Consider the following 17,863-nt stretch of genomic DNA (forward strand, 5'->3'; position numbering starts at 1 on the left):
AGCACAGGCTCAGTAGTTGTGGTGCACGGGCTTAGTTGCTCCGCGGCATGTGGGATCTTCCCGGACCAGGGCTTGAACCCGTGTCCCTGCATTGGCAGGCGGACTCTTAACCACGGTGCCACCAGGGAAGCTCCCACCAAGGGAAGCCCCCACCAAGGGAAGCCCCCACCATTTGTATATATCAAATTTTGCTTATCCATTCATCTGTTGTTAGGCACTTGGGTTGCTTCCAGGTTTTAGGTAAACATGGGTATACAAATATCTCTTCCAGCCCCTGCTTTCAATTACTTTGGTTATACACCCAGAAGTGCAATTGCTGGATCATTGGTAATTCTATTTTTAATTCTTTGAGGAAATCCATACTGTTTTCCAGTGGCTGCACCATTTTACATTCCCACCAACTGTGCACAACAGTTCCAATTTCTCCATACCCTCACACGTTTGTTGTCTTGTTTTTTGTTTTGTTTGATAGCAGCCATCCTAATGGGTATGAGATTCTTTGTTTCATTTTGACTACTACTTGAAATTCTATTGTTAAAGAGTTTTATTCATTTGGGGTTAACAAGCATTCTCTTTTAAAAGGCAAATATACTTAAGAGCGATCTGTCTCTCTTACCTCCCCTGGTCGGTCTGATTCTCATGTGACTTCCAGGTAGTAACTGGACTCTAATTACATATACTTCTCAAATCATGCACCCATAGCCCTGACACTGATTGGTTTTTCTCACGTGAAGGGATCACTGCTTGGAGTGCTGTGATTTGCTAGCATTTCAAGTGCAACAAAGATGGGCCCCATTATCAAGTATTAGAAATTAATGTTGAAAAAATGAGCCAGAGATGGGGCACTGCCTATTTGTGAAACCTATATTTCATTAAAGTTATTTAATGAATTTATTTTAAAACACTTATTGAGTCAAGCTCCAGCAGATCAGGGTATTTTCCTATTTGGCTCACTGCTTTACTTTTAATGCCTAAAATAGTGCCTAGACCATAGAAAGGGCTCAATAAATGTTTGTTGAATGAGTGGATACATTCTACAGATATATTCTGTGGTTCTCCAAGTATAATCCACACCCTCTGGGAGTGCCTAAGATGGTTTCAGGGAGTCTGCATGGTCAAAACTATTTTCATAATGATATTAAGACATTATTTGCTCTTTTTCATTGTGTTGGTATTTTCACTGATTGTGGAAAAGTGGATGAAACTGCTGGCATATTAGGATGAATCAAGGCAGTGTGGCACCAACTTGTACTATACTTGTATTCTTTTTTAAATTTATTTTTGGCTGCGTTGGGTCTTCATTGCTGCGCGGACTTTCTCTAGTTGTGGCGAGCGGGGGCTACTCTTCGTTGCGTTGCGCGGGCTTCTCACTGCAGTGACTTCTCTTGTTGCAGAGCATAGGCTCTAGGCGCGTGGGCTTCAGTAGTTGCAGCACGCAGGCTCAGTAGTTGTGGCTCACAGGATCTAGAGTGCAGGCTTTTAGTAGTTGTGGTGCACAGGCTTAGTTGCTCTGTAGTATGTGGGATCTTCCGGGACCATGGCTCGAACCTGTGTCCCCTGCGTTAGCAGGCAGATTCTTAACAACTGTGCCACCAGGGAAGTCCCTATACTTGTATTCTTCACTGCCACACCTAGGCAGTAAAAGAATTAAGAAGCCACTTTCACTTAAGACTATCCTTGTTTTAAAAAATTAATTAATTGATTAATTAATTTGGTTGTGCCAGGTTTTAGTTGTGGCAAGCAGGCTCCTCAGTTGCAGCACGTGGGCACCTTAGTTGTGGCAGGCAGTCTCCTTAGTTGTGGCATGTGAACTCTTAGTTGTGTCATACATGTGGGATCTAATTCCCTGACCAGGGATCGAACCCAGGGCCCCTGCATTGGGAGCACGGAGTCTTATCCACTGCACCACCAGGGAAGTCCCACTTAAGACTATCCTTGATGAAGCAGTACAAATGATTAATTTTATGAAATCTCTCTCCTAGAGTATGTGTCTTTTTAATGTTCTATATGATGAAATGTGACATGTACATAAAGCACTTCTGCGAATTACTGAAGTACACAATTGAGCAATTGTCTGAGATGTGTGAATTGAACTAGCTGCTTTTTTTCATAGAACACCATTTTTTGGGAAAGAATGACAAAAACTATGGTTATTCGACTTGGGTATTTGAATGAAATTAAACTACCACTTTAAGGAAAAGAAAGTATTTCTGCCAATGATAAAATTTGAGCTTTCAAGCAAAAATTATAATTTTGGAATATGTGCTGAAGGGGAGGAGAATATGCCACCCCTAAATATGGTACTTTGGCCTGTGGATTATTTCGAGCTGAAGGCAGTAACACCCAGCAGACTTAGGAAAAACTTTTACCTGTCCCTAACTACCTAATAGAATTTAGATACAGGGTATGTATCAGAAAAAGAGCTACGACCAGAGATAACTTTTTTATCTGAAAGACTTACCAGCATGGTTGGGCAAACTTCTAATTACCAAACATCTGTTCTTCTTCTAGTCCTGTGAATTGCCCTCCCCCTTTTGAAGCCTCAGGCCCCTATCCCAGTCTTCAGCTCAGGATGGCATATAAGTCTCAATTGCCTAACTTGCCCTTGGGTCTCATTTTTATGGAGCTCTCCTAAGTACGAAATTGTATTTTCTCCTGTTAATTTATCTTACTTCAGTTTAATTAGCGGACCAGCTAAAGAACCTAGAAAAGAAGGGAAAACGTTTCTGATCCTACAGGAAAATGTGGTATCCACCAGTGACTTTGAGGGCTTCACAAGAGGGATGAGATCAGTGATGATTTTAATAAATGTGATTTTTAAAATACTGAATAAGGGGCTTCCCTGGTGGCAGAGTGGTTGAGAATCCGCCTGCTAATGCAAGGGGCACGGGTTCGAGCCCTGGTCCGGGAAGATCCCATATGCCGCGGAGCAACTAAGCCCGTGCACCACAACTACTGAGCCTGCGCGTCTGGAGCCTGTGCTCCGCAACGAGAGGCCACGATAGTGAGAGGCCCGCGCACCGTGATGAAGAGTGGCCCCCGCTCGCCGCAACTGGAGAGAGCCCTCGCACAGAAACGAAGACCCAACACAGCAAAAATAAATATAAAATAAATAAATAAATTAAAAAAATAATAAAATAAAATAAAATACTGAATAGGGACTTCCCTGGTGGTCCAGTGGCTAAGACTCCATGCTCTCAATGCAGGGGGCCCGGGCTCGATCCCTGGTCAGGAAAATAGATCCCGCATGCTGCAACTAAAGATCCTCCACGCGGCAACGGAAGATCCCCCATGCCGCAACTAAGACCCGACGCAGCCAAATAAATAAATATTTTTTTAAAAAAAGAATCTACCATTTCTTGAGTTTTGCTAGTATCGAATAAGAGTATCCAGAGGCCCTGCTTGGTCTGGGCTGCTTTAAAGCGGCTCAAGCAGCTCTCGCAGCTCTGGCCATCAAAACGCACTTTTGCCCGGCCATAGCATCTTGCTCTGTCTCCGCCGATGGTCGAGAATTCAGCGATCCCCCGTGTCACGATGGAAGAAGTGAGGGAGACCGCTGTCCAGATGCAAAGCCCTATCAAGACAGAGTGGAATTCCTGCTGTGTCCTTTTCACCTATTTCCAAGGGGATATTAGCAGCTAGCAGCGTAGTGGATGAACACGTCTCCAGAGCTCTGGGCAATGTCAAGAGCCCACAGGGACTGAGCCCTTCCAGCCAGAGTGGAGATGCGATCCTGAGGAATGTTAAGGAAATCTATTTCCCCCTTGATGGTGGACCTGCCAGTACCAGCCTTGCAGTTGAAAAAAGCCAGCCCCAGAGAGAAGAAAAGATCTGTTTGTTCTTTTACTGAAAACTTCGGTGTGAGGAAGGGAATTCTTTTTTCCAAACCTGCTTATGTTTTTTTTGCGGTACGCGGGCCTCTCACTGTTGTGGCCTCTCCCGCTGCGGAGCACAGGCTCCGGACGCGCAGGCTCAGCGGCCATGGCTCACGGCCCCAGCCGCTCCGCAGCATGTGGGATCTTCCCGGACCGGGGCACGAACCCGTGTCCCCTGCATCGGCAGGCGGACTCTCAACCACTGTGCCACCAGGGAAGCCCCGGGGGCTACTCTTCGTTGCGGTGCGCGGGTTTCTCATTGTGGTGGCTTCTCTTGTTGCGGAGCATGGACTCTAGGCGTGCGGGCTTCAGTAGTTGTGGCACTTGGGCTCTGTAGTTGTGGCTTGCAGGCTCTAGAGAGCAGGCTCAGTAGTTGTGGCGCATGGGCTTAATTGCTCCATGGCATGTGGGATCCTCCCAGGCCAGGGCTCAGACCCATGTCCCCTGCACTGGCAGGCGGATTCTTAACCACTGCGCCACCAGGGAAGTCCCTGTTTTTTCTGTAAACTTGTTAAGTGAATCCTGAGCATATAAGATGGTTAAAAGAGCTGCTCGGGGTGGGGAGCATAGAGGCTCACACCCCTTGCACCGACTGCCCTCCTACTTAGAAATCAGCCACCATCAACGGGGTCTTCCACATCAAGACTGACCTTGTGGTACCCCATGGGGTTGTCCCACTCTTCCAACTGAAGAGAGATTCCAGGAACAGCCTGATGCTTTCTAGCCCTAAGCAGACTATGGCCAACTTCCCTCTTGCCTCTAACAAAAGCAAAATGGAAATGGGGTGGGCAAGACCCACTGAGAGTGGCTGGACGCCAGACACTCCCTGCATTCTCCAAGTTTGGAAGAATGCTGAAAAGGTCTCTGGCTGGCCCTAATGAATGAGATACTTTCACTCGGAAAATTTGATGCCTCAATTCCAAAAAAGTGATCCAAATGAAATGGCTGAGCAATCTGAGAAGTAACTTCTTGCAAGTTAGTAAACAAACTGCCCCATCCCAAGCGGGGCCTAGAGTAAGTTCTGTATCCAGAACACTTCTTAGATGAGTTCCATGACTTCCTGGCTGCCCTCCCTCTGAGGAGGAGGACGCTGGCACCCCACACCTCACAGGTGCTCATGCTCACCTGATAGCCTTCTGCAGCGGCCCACCTGACTGCCATCACCACGGAACCTTTCCTGTAGTTCTTCCACTGTTAGTAGCATCTGGGAAATAGTAACTTTCTTTTCAGCACAGAACCGTTGGGGCCACCTGTGCGGATACCCACGGCATCTCACACGAATTGGAGGTGAAAGGCATGGCTGGCTCCAAGACTTGGCAGCAGGACACTCCCTCAGATCGTTCCAGATAAAAGGACAAATTTCTCCAAACTCCTTCATCTCTCCAATCTGGTAGACAGCCTGGTGTCCAGTGTGAGCTTGGTATACTTACCCCTGGCAACCCAGAGGCCCCTGCCGTCAATGGCCCCCACACAAACCCCACTTGCTCCCATGTAAGAGCTCAGAGGGTGACTAATAATATGACATTTTTGGATTAAAAAAGAAAAGTATCCACAATTATCAGAGAAGGCTAAAGATACCTCTCCCTTTTCCGGCTATGTATCTGTGTGAGACCAGATTTTCTGCATTTCCTAGTCCAAAACAACAGGATAACAGAGCGAACGGGGAAGCAAATATGAGAATCCAGCTGTCTTCTATTAAGCCAAACATGAGAGATTTGAAAAATTGTAATATAATGCCCCTCTACTCAATTTTTTTGGAAAGTGTAGTTATATTTCATAAAACATATTATGTTCACATGTAATGGTTAATTATTAGTTTTAGGAGAATTAGTAAATGTTTTTTAATTTCTCAATTTAAATTTCTAATCTGGTGAACATCCCACATAAACAAAAGCTCTTTGGGGTCGTTAATCATTTGTAAGAATGTAAAAGGATCCTGAGATCAACACGTTTGAGAAGAGCTGCTTTGTGGTACGTGCACCTTACCTTATGAGCTAGCTCCACCTTACAGAAGAGGAAACTAAGACATAAAGATTTAAGACCAGTTTAAGGCCACATGATCAGTGTAGTGCCGGGTATTGTACCCCGGTCTTCTAACTCCAGAGCTTGTATTTGTGACTATAACTTTTTCCTTGAAATTACCTCTGCTAAAATTATCTTTAAGCAGATAGTTAAAAGACATTTCAACAACATTAAAAAAAAGTCTTCATCATAGTCAACGGATATTTCTTTCTTATTAAGTAGCTACACGATCCTTCCTTAGGCTTGTATCGCAAGTGAAACTGGTGATTGCTGGACCGTCCTCAGTTCGGTTTTTGTTCGGACAATCTGGTTTTCGAATCTGAGTTGGCGTCCCCTTGATAACTCCGCGGGGGAACTGGAAGCTACGGGTTCCAGTTCCCCGGGGACTCTCTACAGATTTCGCGTGGCTTCCACGCTCAGAACCCTCCCACTCTCAGCACCATCTCTTCCCTCAGACCCACTTTAGGACCTCTAGGGACGCTTCCTGGCCGCTGATTGGCTGGGCCTGACAACAATGGGAGGGACGCGGCTCCGGATTGGACGTCAGAGCCCCTTCTCCTCCCTCGCCCGCGTCCACCGAGCAGCGTCCCAAGTGAGAGCGGGATCCCGACTCCAACCAGGGCCTGGGCGGGGTCGAGCGCTCCGCCCCGGGAGCGGGGCTGCCACTAAGAGCCCTGGCCTGCGGGGGCCGGGCGTCCTGGGCACCCGGGATTGGCGTGCCGGCAACCTTCTCCCGTCGTGCACCGGGGCGCCGGCCGCTCACCCGGAAGAAGAAGCCTAGAGTCTTACTGTATAGTGGGGCACTGGCGGTGTTGCTGTGGGGAGTGGGTTCTGCTCTCAGGTGAGGGGGCGTGGGCGGGGCCGCGGGGAGTGGGTGCTGCTCTCAGGTGAGGGGACGTGGGCGCTACGCTCAGGCTGCGGGCTTGAGCGTCAGCAGTGGCGCTTAGGGTGGCGACCTCGCTGGCCATCCTAGGGAACGAGCGGTTTCACCTACCGGGATGAAGGCGGGTGCTTACTTGGGATCCAAGGAAGGAAACCCGGCTTTTCCATTTATTTTTAAAGTATAAAGCATCTTTCCTTCCCACTCCCCAAGTTTAGTAGGCAAAGGGGAATAAGAACCACATGGCCTTTTTGCTCCTAGTTCGTTGGGAGTACGGTGTGTGTGTGTGTGTGTGTGTGTGTGTGTGTGTGTGGCCGGAGTAAAAGAGTTTGGCTACATTTACCCAAACACTAGGACTAGGAGTAATGGCAGGTATTTTACGGGGACACAGAAGGCTCTTGTGCTAGATTGTGGTTGCCTTGTTACTTAACCTGCAAGTGGAAAGACTGGCAAGTTACACATGAACAAAAGAATGGAGCAAACAATAGCTGAGAATAGGCAGAGCTTGGTCAGACAGGGGAGCTGCTTCTACCACCTGTGGATGTTTCGGAAGGAGAGCTTTTTGAGTTGCCATCTGGCACCAAAGGGCTGAAGAATGAGTAAGAAAGGATGGGAGTCTCGGTGGCTCAATATAAAAGTTATCACCTGATTTTTTTTTTAACATGTCTCTTTAAGTAGTTTAAATGGGAGTGAAAATGGTGGAGCGAAAGCCTTGAACTGCTGCCTTGAATTGTTTAGACATAGGAAAGCTTTACAAGGAATCTACTTTGTAAACAGCAAACAGCTGGATTTTACCCGGAGATACTGGTGCTGGTACAGGTGGAGAAAGTAAAGGAAACTTCACATGTGATTGAAAGGGCCCAGGAAATGTAGCTAGCGCTGAGTGAGTTGCATTAAGTAGCTGAGAGGATCACTGACTCTGTCCTTAGTTGGATGACACATGGATGCATCTCCCAGATCATACTGCTAAAATTAAGAACTTCCTCCTTCCCCTCCAAGGGTAGAAATGAGCTTCATTTCCTCCTGAGGAGTGGCACCTACAGGGAGGGAGCTGGGAGAATAGTAGTTGCTAGAAATTATTACTTGAAGTATAGGTTTTTGTGTTTGTTCCATTGTTTTTAAGGAAAGTTACAATTGAAACATTTTTAGTGCCCTTTAAACTTAGTTTTAAGTATATAGCGTCTTGGGGGGTCCTAGGCTTTTTTTTAAAGCCAGTTTATAGCTATTTGTTTCTAAGTGGTATAAGCCCCAAAGGAGAGGAGCTTGCTCTCGGAGCCTTAGGCAAACTCTTCTTGAGCCTGAGAATGATGACCATTTCGTTACTGAATTATGGTTCTGAATTTGGCAAACCTTTCAAGGCACTGGAGTTGTGTGAGCTGTACTGAGGTGTGGATTTCCTTGTCATCATGTCTCCTATGGTTACTTTTGTGGAAAGACACTTCAGTGTATTTAACTCTGCTCCTGTACTGGCAAGTTACCGAATGCCTAAAAAGAGAAGAGAAAAACAATTTTTGTTTAAATCTTAGGAGGTTAATTGTTCACAGTGAGTTGGCCTGCTCTTTTTGATCACAGCCATTTGCTTACATCCAGGATGTTATACATCAGTTGTTACGGAATTGGGATTTCTCGCCTTTCAGTTCAGGACCCCTTTGCAGTGGTGACTGCATCAGCTGAAAAATCAGAATGTCAGCAAGAATACTGTTGAAGATGGCATTGCAACCACAGAATTTCCAGTTTACTCGACTGTGTAGCCCAGTTTTGTCATATATCATGCAGCTTCATCTCTGCGTGCAGTGTCTGTGTGTGAAGAGACCTTCTGGTATACTGAAAAAGATTGGAAAAGCTGTGTGCTCTGCTAATTTTATGGTGTAAATGAGTTCCCCTTCTCTTGAAATGTTAGCCGTGTGAGCACAACATAAGGAAATTCATTACACACTCTTCTAACGGTAAGGCAGAACTAATAAGAGAATGTGTTTAAAATTAATTGTGGGACTGTAAAAATGAGTGGGTGTGTAAATGGGCATGGGGAGAGGAGAGGGAGAGCTCAGAGATAGTCTTGTTTTCCCAGGAGCCAGCCTGGATCATTTGTTGGCAGTACATATTGGCTGAAGTCAGTTTTCATTTCAAGGTAAATTGGAAAGGGAAATTAAACCTTATTGTTCCACTCTTAAGAGAGGAGAATGGGGTGGAGGCGGCAGCCAGAGTGGATGCTGTTGGAGTGGTTCTAGGAGTAAAAAGATCAGTGCTGTATTTTAACAGAAGGTGACATCATGGGCCCCTTTGGACTTGAGTAACCCTGTGCTGCAGCCTTCATGGTCCCCTTGCTGGAGTGGGCGATGTTGCTGCACATGTAAACTGCCACACTGGGGGAAATCAGTGGCTTAGGCTTTAATGAATCTTTGCAAAGGAGTGGAAAACATCCTGAGTCGACTTGTGCAGCTGTGGGGTGCTTGGGCAGTGGTATAAACCGCATGTCGAGAGAGGAAATGATCAGAACCATTGGCTTGGGTTCTGGAGATGGGATTAGATAAGGGAAGGTCACAACTGGGCAACCCACTCAGGTGCCCCCGGAACTCTCCAACTCTGAGATCTGTCTCTGGGGCGGTGACTGTGCTTAGCAAGACAAAGAGAGACTTAGGAGCAAAGGCGTTTGTGGGGTTTTGGTTGTCTCTAAACAGCTGGGAGGGGGCAATGTTAGGTTCACTTAGAGAGCTGTGCTGTGTGTGCCCACAGACACTGCTGTGCCTGCAGTTCTCAGGCAGAAAGGTTTTATGACTCAGCCTGCCTTTTCTGGCTGCCTGAGGCTACAGTGTGTAGACCTGAACATGTTTTGGCTAGAGGTGGCCTGGTTCAGGGTCCCCGCCATGGTCTGAGAAGGGAGGCAAATCCTCCAGGGCTTTTAGCTTGGCACCTAGCTCACGTAGGGGACTTTTTTTCCTTCCTCTTAAGTTTTACACAAGAACAAAAAAGTTGCCTGGATTTCCCCAGGGGGGTGTCGATTAAAAATTTTCAGGGTCGGGCTTCCCTGGTGGCGCAGTGGTTGAGAGTCCGCCTGCTGATGCAGGGGACACGGGTTTGTGCCCCGGTCCGGGAAGATCCCACATGCCGTGGAGCGGCTGGGCCCGTGAGCCATGGCCGCTGAGCCTGCGCGTCCGGAGCCTGTTGCTCCACAACGGGAGAGGCCACAACAGTGAGAGGCCCGCGTACCTCAAAAAAAAAAAAAAAAAAATTTTTCAGGGTTTGGCCCTGGCCAAGAGAGAGAAGACTAGACGCATACTAACAGTGATTGATCCTGTGTCTTCTGTCCCTCATCAGATGTTTTCTTCCAATGGGCTTTTGGTGTAGAATGTTGGAGAACCAAGAGCAGGAGGTAAGCATGTGGTCTCTGGGCAACAGGTGGGTAAATGTTTGAGGGGATTTGGGAGATTCAGATATTGCTTGTTGGTGTCCTTCTGACACTAATACCTTGGTGGTTCTGATGAGCTCAGGGTCAAGCCAGAGGAGGGAAATCAGTAGTAAAGGCATTACTGGGAAATGAGGTTCCATTTTCACTAACTTTTCCATTCATTGGAATGTACTAGAATGTAAGCTTCATAAGGGCAAAGCTTTTTGTCTCTTGTTCTTGTTCTACCCTAGTGCCTTAGCACAGTGCCTGCCACATACAGGGTGGTCAATAAATATTTGCCGAATTGAATGAATAAATGAACAAATGAATGAAAGTTGGTGTTGAGTGGAAAAATCTGGCAGCCTTTGTGTCGAGGCCACCTTACTGTGTGGCTGTGCTGAAGCTGAAGGAGCATTTCTTCCCTCCAGGAGGTGATCACTGTGCGTGTTCAGGACCCCCGCGTGCAGAATGAGGGCTCCTGGAATTCTTACGTGGATTATAAGATATTCCTTCATGTAAGTGCATCCAATTTTGATATTGGGGTCAGCACCCTCCAGGGCTGAGGGCCAGTCTTGAGGCAGAATCTGTTTATGGATGTCTTGACAGAAGTAAAGGAGGGAGGAGAGGAAAGAGAGCCTGGGGTTTGCCTGAGAGTTGTTTTCAGGCTGCCTGGTGGCATCTTGCTCTGCTTGGAGCCCTTGATCAGGACTGTGGCCTGGTGGCTTGGGTCCTTAGTGAGAGTGACGATGGGGAGTTCACGTGAACTTGGGCTTTTTCCACTAAAGCCTTTTCATGTGCTGCCTCCTGTAGACCAACAGCAAGGCTTTTACTGCTAAGACATCCTGTGTGCGTCGCCGCTACCGAGAGTTTGTGTGGCTGAGAAAGCAGCTACAGAGAAACGCTGGTTTAGTGTGAGTTTGCTCTTGTTTTCTTCTTGGGTCTGAGACTGGCTTTTTAGGTGCTTACTTGGCAACTGGAATTTACAATGAAAAAAGCTTGGCAACTTGCCAGGTACTGAGGCCATTGAGAAATGTATTCTTAAATTATGTTTTCAAGTCAGTGAAAAAAGTAAGACAGCGTTCTTATTTCTAATATTTTGACCTAACAAAGCCAAATAAATCTAAAAAATATTTTTCTTTTTTAACATGCATAGGGCTAAATAGTTTAGGGCTAAAGAAAGGTACTGCTGGCTTTTTAAGTGTGCTTCACTGGTTATGAGAAGCTTTTTAGCATCTGGAATAAATTGACAGGTGGTGTTCCCGTCCATTTGATATACAAAAATAGTGATTATTTTTTTCTTTTTTGTGTAGAGACCTCTATCCAGAGTTATAACAGACTGAGAGCCTCAGGAAAAGCAGTAGTGTTCACTCCTCACCTGCACACTTCAGATAAGTCCTAGGACTTGAGACAGTTTAGGACAGTGCTTCCACGACAGTGTGGCCACTGAATGCTCTGGTGACCCTGTTGATGACGTAGCCAGTTAGTTAACATGTGGGACTGACGAGGCCATTGTCATGGGTCAGGCCCTAATTAGCCAGTTGGAACTTCCCCTGAACAGACCCTGCATCCTCTAGTCTGGCCTGCCATTTTTTTTTTTTTTTTTTTTTTTGCGGTACGCGGGCCTCTCACTGCTGTGGCCTCTCCCGTTGCGGAGCACAGGCTCCGGAAGTGCAGGCTCAGCGGCCACGGCTCACGGGCCCAGCCGCTCCACGGCATGTGGGATCTTCCCGGACCGGGGCACGAACCTGTGTCCCCTGCATTGGCAGGCGGACTCTCAACCACTGCGCCACCAGGGAAGCCCTGGCCTGCCATTTTTAAAGCATGTGCCATGCTTCACAGGAGAGGCTAGGGAGGCTTGAAGAGTTTGTGGATGATTTGCTGCAACTCGACTACTTTCAGAAAATTCCAAGCATGTGACCTTCCAGGGCTGGAGAAGGTAGTCTTAATTTACACAGAAGGACCCAGCATTCTCCGTGTCTCTGTGTCCAAGTTTCTTCCTTTTTCAGTAATAGTTGATGGTGGGAATGGGTTTTGTAAACAGTGTAATCTAGCAGCATGGAGTTTTTAAGTCATAGACTTGGTTCAAATACCAACTCTGCTGCTTACTTACTAGCTGTATGACACTGGGAAATTTACTTAACTTCTCTGTTTCTATTTCCTTACCACTAAAATGGGGACACTAATATCTTTCTCATGGGGTTTTGGGGAGTATTAAACGAAGTAAGGTTAAATTAAAACATTTACAGTGCCTGACACACTCATGCAGTCAAGTCAGTGTTAGTCTCCTTCCCCTGCCACCTTATTAAATGCTGTTTGTATTGATTTGCGCCTCTTTTTAGGGGATTTCCTTGATCAGGGACTGGAATGACTGTCTTGGATGTTACTTATCTTGGGCGTGTTACATTATGTGATCCCACAGGCCTGTACCTGAACTTCCTGGGAAGTCAACCTTCTTTGGCAGCTCAGATGAATTCATTGAGAAGCGACGACAAGGTCTGCAGCACTTTCTCGAAAAGTGAGTGGACTTGGCGGGCTAGCACTTGCCTCCTGGGGAGGGGCCGGGGGTTGAGGTGTGTGTGCCGGGCAGAATGGCCCCTGTGAACATACAGGCACATTTGTGTCAGATGCCTTTCTTGCACCCTTGTGCCTTCAGTGCTCACTCAAGCCACAAGGCCTTCAGAGGATGGGGCTGGGGAGAGCCACTGCTCGGGGTGATGCTCTGTGTTGCCCTACCTGTGTTTTCCCCAGGGTCCTGCAGAGTGTGGTCCTCCTGTCAGACAGCCAGTTACACCTCTTCCTGCAAAGCCAGCTCTCGGTGCCTGAGATAGAAGCCTGTGTCCAGGGCCGAAGCCCCATGTCCGTTTCCGATGCCATTCTTCGCTATGCTATGTCAAACTGTGGCTGGGCCCAGGAAGAGAGGCGGGGCTCCCCTCACCTGGCTAAAGGAGACCAGCCTAAGAGGTAACTGAAGTGCTCTATTTTGAGACACCAGTGGCTAGGATTATTGTAACCTGGGCCAGTGAGGTGTCCATTGGTAGAGAAAGCAGTAAGGTCACAGCGTCAGTGGCCTTTCAGAAGGGCCTTGGCCTCCTTGTGCATGGTTCTTTCATTCCATGCACAAAGGTCTTGTTTCTTTACTAACTCATCCCTGGGGAGCGTGCTCTCCTATTGGAACCTGAGGAGAAAGAAGAGAAGGCTTTCTTATTTGTTTTGTTCTTTATCCTCTCCCCCAACCCCCGTTTTCTTTTACTTTTTTTTTTTAATAAAGTGCATTGTTATTTTTTTAATTAATTAATTTTTTAAATAGCATTAGAGCTCTCTCTTTTTTTAATTTATTAAATTTATTTATTTTTGGCTGCGTTGGGTCTTCATTGCTGTGCGCGGGCTTTCTCTAGTTGCAGCGAGCGGGGGGCTACTCTTTGTTGGGGTGTGCTGGCTTCTCATTGCGGTGGCTTCTCTTGTTGCAGAGCACGGGCTCTAGGTGCGTGGGCTTCAGTAGTTGTGGCACATGGGCTCAGTAGTTGTGGCTCGCGGGCTCTAGAGCGCAGGCTCAGTAGTTGTGGTGCACGGGCTTAGTTGCTCCATGGCATGTGGGATCTTCCCGGACCAGGGCTCGAACCCATGTCCCCTGCATTGGCAGGCGGATTCTTAACCACTGGACCGGCAGGGAAGTCCCCCCCATTTTCTTTAAATAACAACTTTATTGAGATATATTTACATACATAAAGTTCACCCTTTTAGTGTACAATTCAGTAGTTTTAGTTTATTCATGAAGTTGTTCAGCCGTCTATCACCACAGTCAATTCTAGAATGTTTTCATCACCCCCTTGTGCCCATTAGCTGTGACTCCCCATTTTCCCCAACCCCCAGCCCTTGGCAACCAGTGTCTACTTTACTTGTCTATGGATTTGCATATTCTGGACATTTCACAGAAACGGAGTCAGTCATACGGTACGTGGTCTTTTGTGACTGACGTCTTTCATTTAGTACATTTTCACGGTGTGTCTGTGTTGTAGTGTGTATCAGCACTTAATTCGTTTCTACGGCCGAATAATATTTATTTGTATGGAGAGACCTCCTGCTGTTGTCCATTCATTTTTGTTTACCTGTTCATGCCCTTCGTTTCCCTTTCCCTCTCTTTTCCAGTTGCTGCTTTCTCCCAAGATCGGGCAGGAGGAGCTCTCTCTCACCGCCTCCCGGGGAAGAAAAGGACAGTTTCGAGGTGTGGGCTCCTGCTGTTGACTCTGAGGCTCCTTCCTTGGAGAGCCCCCCTCTCCCACCTCCCTCCTTTCCGTCATGCTGTGGTTTTGCAAGACCTGATGAGGGAATCTCTGCTCCTCAGCCTGTGAGGAGGGCCATGGGAGGGGACCGTGCAGTGCGTTTGGATCCTGGTCAGTTGGAAACAACAGTTTTGGAAAAGTGAGCTCTGCTTGGAGCTCTGGGTTCTGCTCTGAGGCGGATGAAGGAGATGTGGGCCGGGAGACTTGCTCGGGTGGGGCTGGGCCCAGGCCAGTGGTGGGGAGGCTGGGCTGCTTCGTGTCTTACCGTGGCCTCTGCTCGCGTTGGTTGCGTGGAGGTCGGTGACAACTCGTCAGGCTTCTTCCATAGAAATAGACACTGTGCGGATGTTTATAAGTTAAGCACAAGGCGCAGGGGTTGTTGGTTCTGAACCAAACCCCATATTTACTCTTCTGGGAGCTGAATTTCTTTAGATGTTTGTTAACAGGCCTAGGAGCACTGTCTCAGGTGACTGGTTTTGGGGACCTGTAGGTGGCAGATTTTCAGCTGCCATATTGAATATTGTTCAACAGAAATGCTTGTGTCATTGTATTCCCACGGGCTCTATTTTTGCTGCAGCCCCTGGAGCACTTAGTTTCTGGGAGGCTGGCCTCTTGCCTACCTCCTTGCATGGACAGGGAGGTAAATATTCTCCCACCTCCTTGCTTTTCCTCCACTAATACCACTGAATGGAACGGTGCTGTGACTCCTGTCACTGGGGTTTCCTGCACATCCCAGGACCTTGGCCTGGCTTTATGGGGCCAAGACCCATGAAATAGCTCATGGCCATCCACGAAAGAGAAGGGTTTGGTCACAGCCATAGGAAAGGGACCAGTTCAGGGGCTTTGTTTTGGAAAGGATGCCCTGGGCTGTCACCGTCTCTCTGGTTATAAAGCGGAGATGCGTCTGTGTTCTCTGCAGGGTAAGCATGGGCTCCTTTCTTTTTTGAATCCTTTTCTTCTCCCTTAGTAACAGCTCCCTGCCCCCAGGCTTCAGCCACCACGTGTCCCTCCGCTGTGTTGCTGTGTTGCCGTATGTTCAATCCAGTGGGGTGCAGGGGCTTTGTTTCTGCCTGGAGAGAGGGCTCTGGGGATGGAGATGAGGAACAACACGCCTTCCTTCAGACAATGAGGCATTCTGCCCTCCTGCTGCCGTAATTCTCTCCTCTGAGAGCCAGAGCTGGTAGGAGATGAGTGCCGCTGGCATTCTGCCCTGCCCTGCCCTTGGGTTTGTGTGTGTGGTTCTTCCCCTTCTTGCCCGCTTCTCCCTCCTCTGGCCATCGCACCCTGTCTCTGGGCTCTTTTACTACCAGCCTATGCCATGGGACTGTCATGGCATTTAGTTCAGAGTTGAGGGGTTTTGGCTTGAAATAAAATTCAAGTATTTAAGACTGTTGTTGCAGTTGGTGTCTAACAAGCTGTAGCAGTGGAGGAGGGAGTGAGGGCTGGCAGTAGTTACTTTCATAAATCATGAATTTATCAGCGTGGAAATAATGGTTCAGAACCATGCACGGCAGCTCTCCTGTATTGTGTGTGCAGCTCAAGTTCACCACTGGAGGAAGAATTGCCTTCCAAAGAGTCAGGATCCAGCTCCTCTCACAGTTATGGGCACGAACCTTGTTAGGTATAATTTACCTGATGCTGCTTCCGTCCTCGCAGCCTGTCTGAGGTGCCAGGTGCTGAAAGAGAAATAAAGTTTGTCAACAGGCAGATGCGGAGCCCTCGCTGGGACTCATTTCTCTTTCCTGCCCGCCTCCCCTGGGTCTCTCCTTTATATGATGCAGCAGAGCAAGGCGAGGATAGAAAACCTACAGAGGCAAATCCAAAATGTCAGAAGAAGTTCATTTAAAAGGGGAAAAAACTCCATACACAAACCTCACAAAAACCCGACAGATGCTAAGCTAATGGTATCCGCTCTGCCGATTGGTGGGGATGACTCATGAATATTAATGAGTCCAATGCTCCAAATGGTGCAGCTGTGAACCCAGCTGTGCTTGAAGCTCTCTGATTTCAAAACTTCCAGACAGGAGCCGGAGGTGGTCTGTGTCAATTCCCTACTCAGCCAAAAAACAGCAAGCTGGGTTGGCCTTCTTCTGTTCACTCCTTTTCTTCCTGGAGTTGGTGCTCAGCAGCTAATTCTGCCAGCAGGGTAGGCTGCTGGGACAGCAGGAGCTGCTCAAAGACACAGATGCAATTTTTCTGACTCTTGGCTTTTTTTTTTTTTTTTTTTTTGCTGTACGCTGGCCTCTCACTGTTGCGGCCTCTCCCGTTGCGGAGCACAGGCTCTGGACGCGCAGGCTCAGCAGCCATGGCTCACGGGCCCAGCTGCTCCGCCGCATGTGGGATCTTCCCGGACCGGGGCACGAACCCGTGTCCCCTGCATCGGCAGGCGGACTCTCAACTACTGCACCACCAGGGAAGCCCTCTTGGCTTTTTTAATGATCCATTATCAGCAGTGCATACAACAGCACCTCAGTTAATCTAAGGCCAGGCACCATCCCTGCACTGTCTTGTGCAGAGTTGAGTGTAGACCATGGAAGGAGATGTCCTGAGAGGGGAAGAGTTTTTCTATGGGCCTGGAATTACCAGAAAAACAGCAAAGATGGATTTTCCTCTTCATCTAGGCAGTGCCATCTGCCTGTCTCCCATTTTGCTCTGTCCCTGTGTGTACTAAGGGCTGCCACCGATGACCTCTGTAGGGAAGATAGGGAACTACTAGGGGGAGTGGTCTACTGAGTTGTTTTGTAGAATGGAAGTATTTTTGGTTTGAAGTAGGTTCTGTGCCTGACTTATAGTTACCTAATTTTTTTTTTTTTTTTTTTTTGGCTGTGCCATGCGTCATGTGGGATCTTAGGTTTCTGACCAGGGATTGAACCTGTGCCCCTTGCAGTGGAAGCACAGAGTCCTAACCACTGGACTGCCAGGGAATTCCCTAGTCACCTCTCTTCCAACAAGTCTAGTCATCTGGTCCAAGTCTAGTCCAAGTGGTCCAAGTCTAGTCATCTGTTACCCAGGATAAGTGATCCCAATCTCATGGGTTTCCTTTTGTTTGGTGGAAGTGTGTGTGTGTGTAGGAGGAGATGGGTTTTCTTGTGTGAACATAATAAGTTTCATATGCATCTTTTTTTAAAAAAATAAATTTATTTATTTATTTATTTTTGGCTGCGTTGGGTCTTCATTGCTGTGTGCAGGCTCCTCATTGTGGTGGTATACTAGCTCTGTGTGTGTCCCTTCCCCTGGTGGCCTTGTTGGTGTGGGAAGCCAGGCCCACCAGCAGCCTGACCCGAAGCCCTGTAGCAGAAGGCCCAGGATAGTGAGAACCTGTGTTGGTTTGTTGGAGGCAATTTAACCTGCCTGCTATAAGCTATGAGACTTAGATATATTCTACCAATTAGGGCACATCTGTTAGCAGTGCTGAAAGTCC

At 47.7% G+C, this 17,863-nt stretch overlaps 1 protein-coding gene across 5 annotated transcripts; it reads left to right on the top strand.

Annotated features, from left to right (window-relative positions):
- The first annotated feature begins 6,483 nt into the window (after positions 1-6,483).
- On the top strand, positions 6,484-17,586 carry SNX11 (sorting nexin 11). Of its 5 annotated transcripts, none has more exons than XM_030839760.2 (8): positions 6,484-6,738; positions 8,846-8,905; positions 10,093-10,147; positions 10,591-10,677; positions 10,973-11,073; positions 12,582-12,677; positions 12,911-13,123; positions 14,309-17,586. In XM_030839760.2, the coding sequence occupies exons 3-8, from the start codon at positions 10,106-10,108 to the stop codon at positions 14,583-14,585; spliced, it is 816 nt and encodes a 271-aa protein (XP_030695620.1). In that variant the 5' UTR covers positions 6,484-6,738; positions 8,846-8,905; positions 10,093-10,105; the 3' UTR covers positions 14,586-17,586. The 5 variants fall into 5 exon arrangements, with proteins under 5 accessions (XP_030695620.1, XP_030695619.1, XP_060146836.1 ...); XM_060290853.1 differs by having other exon boundaries at positions 6,680-6,738; positions 8,368-8,905; XM_030839759.2 differs by lacking the exon at positions 8,846-8,905.
- The last annotated feature ends 277 nt before the right edge of the window (positions 17,587-17,863 follow it).

Source organism: Globicephala melas, chromosome 20, assembly GCF_963455315.2.
Source record: "Globicephala melas chromosome 20, mGloMel1.2, whole genome shotgun sequence".
In the NCBI taxonomy this organism is placed as follows: domain Eukaryota; kingdom Metazoa; phylum Chordata; class Mammalia; order Artiodactyla; family Delphinidae; genus Globicephala; species Globicephala melas.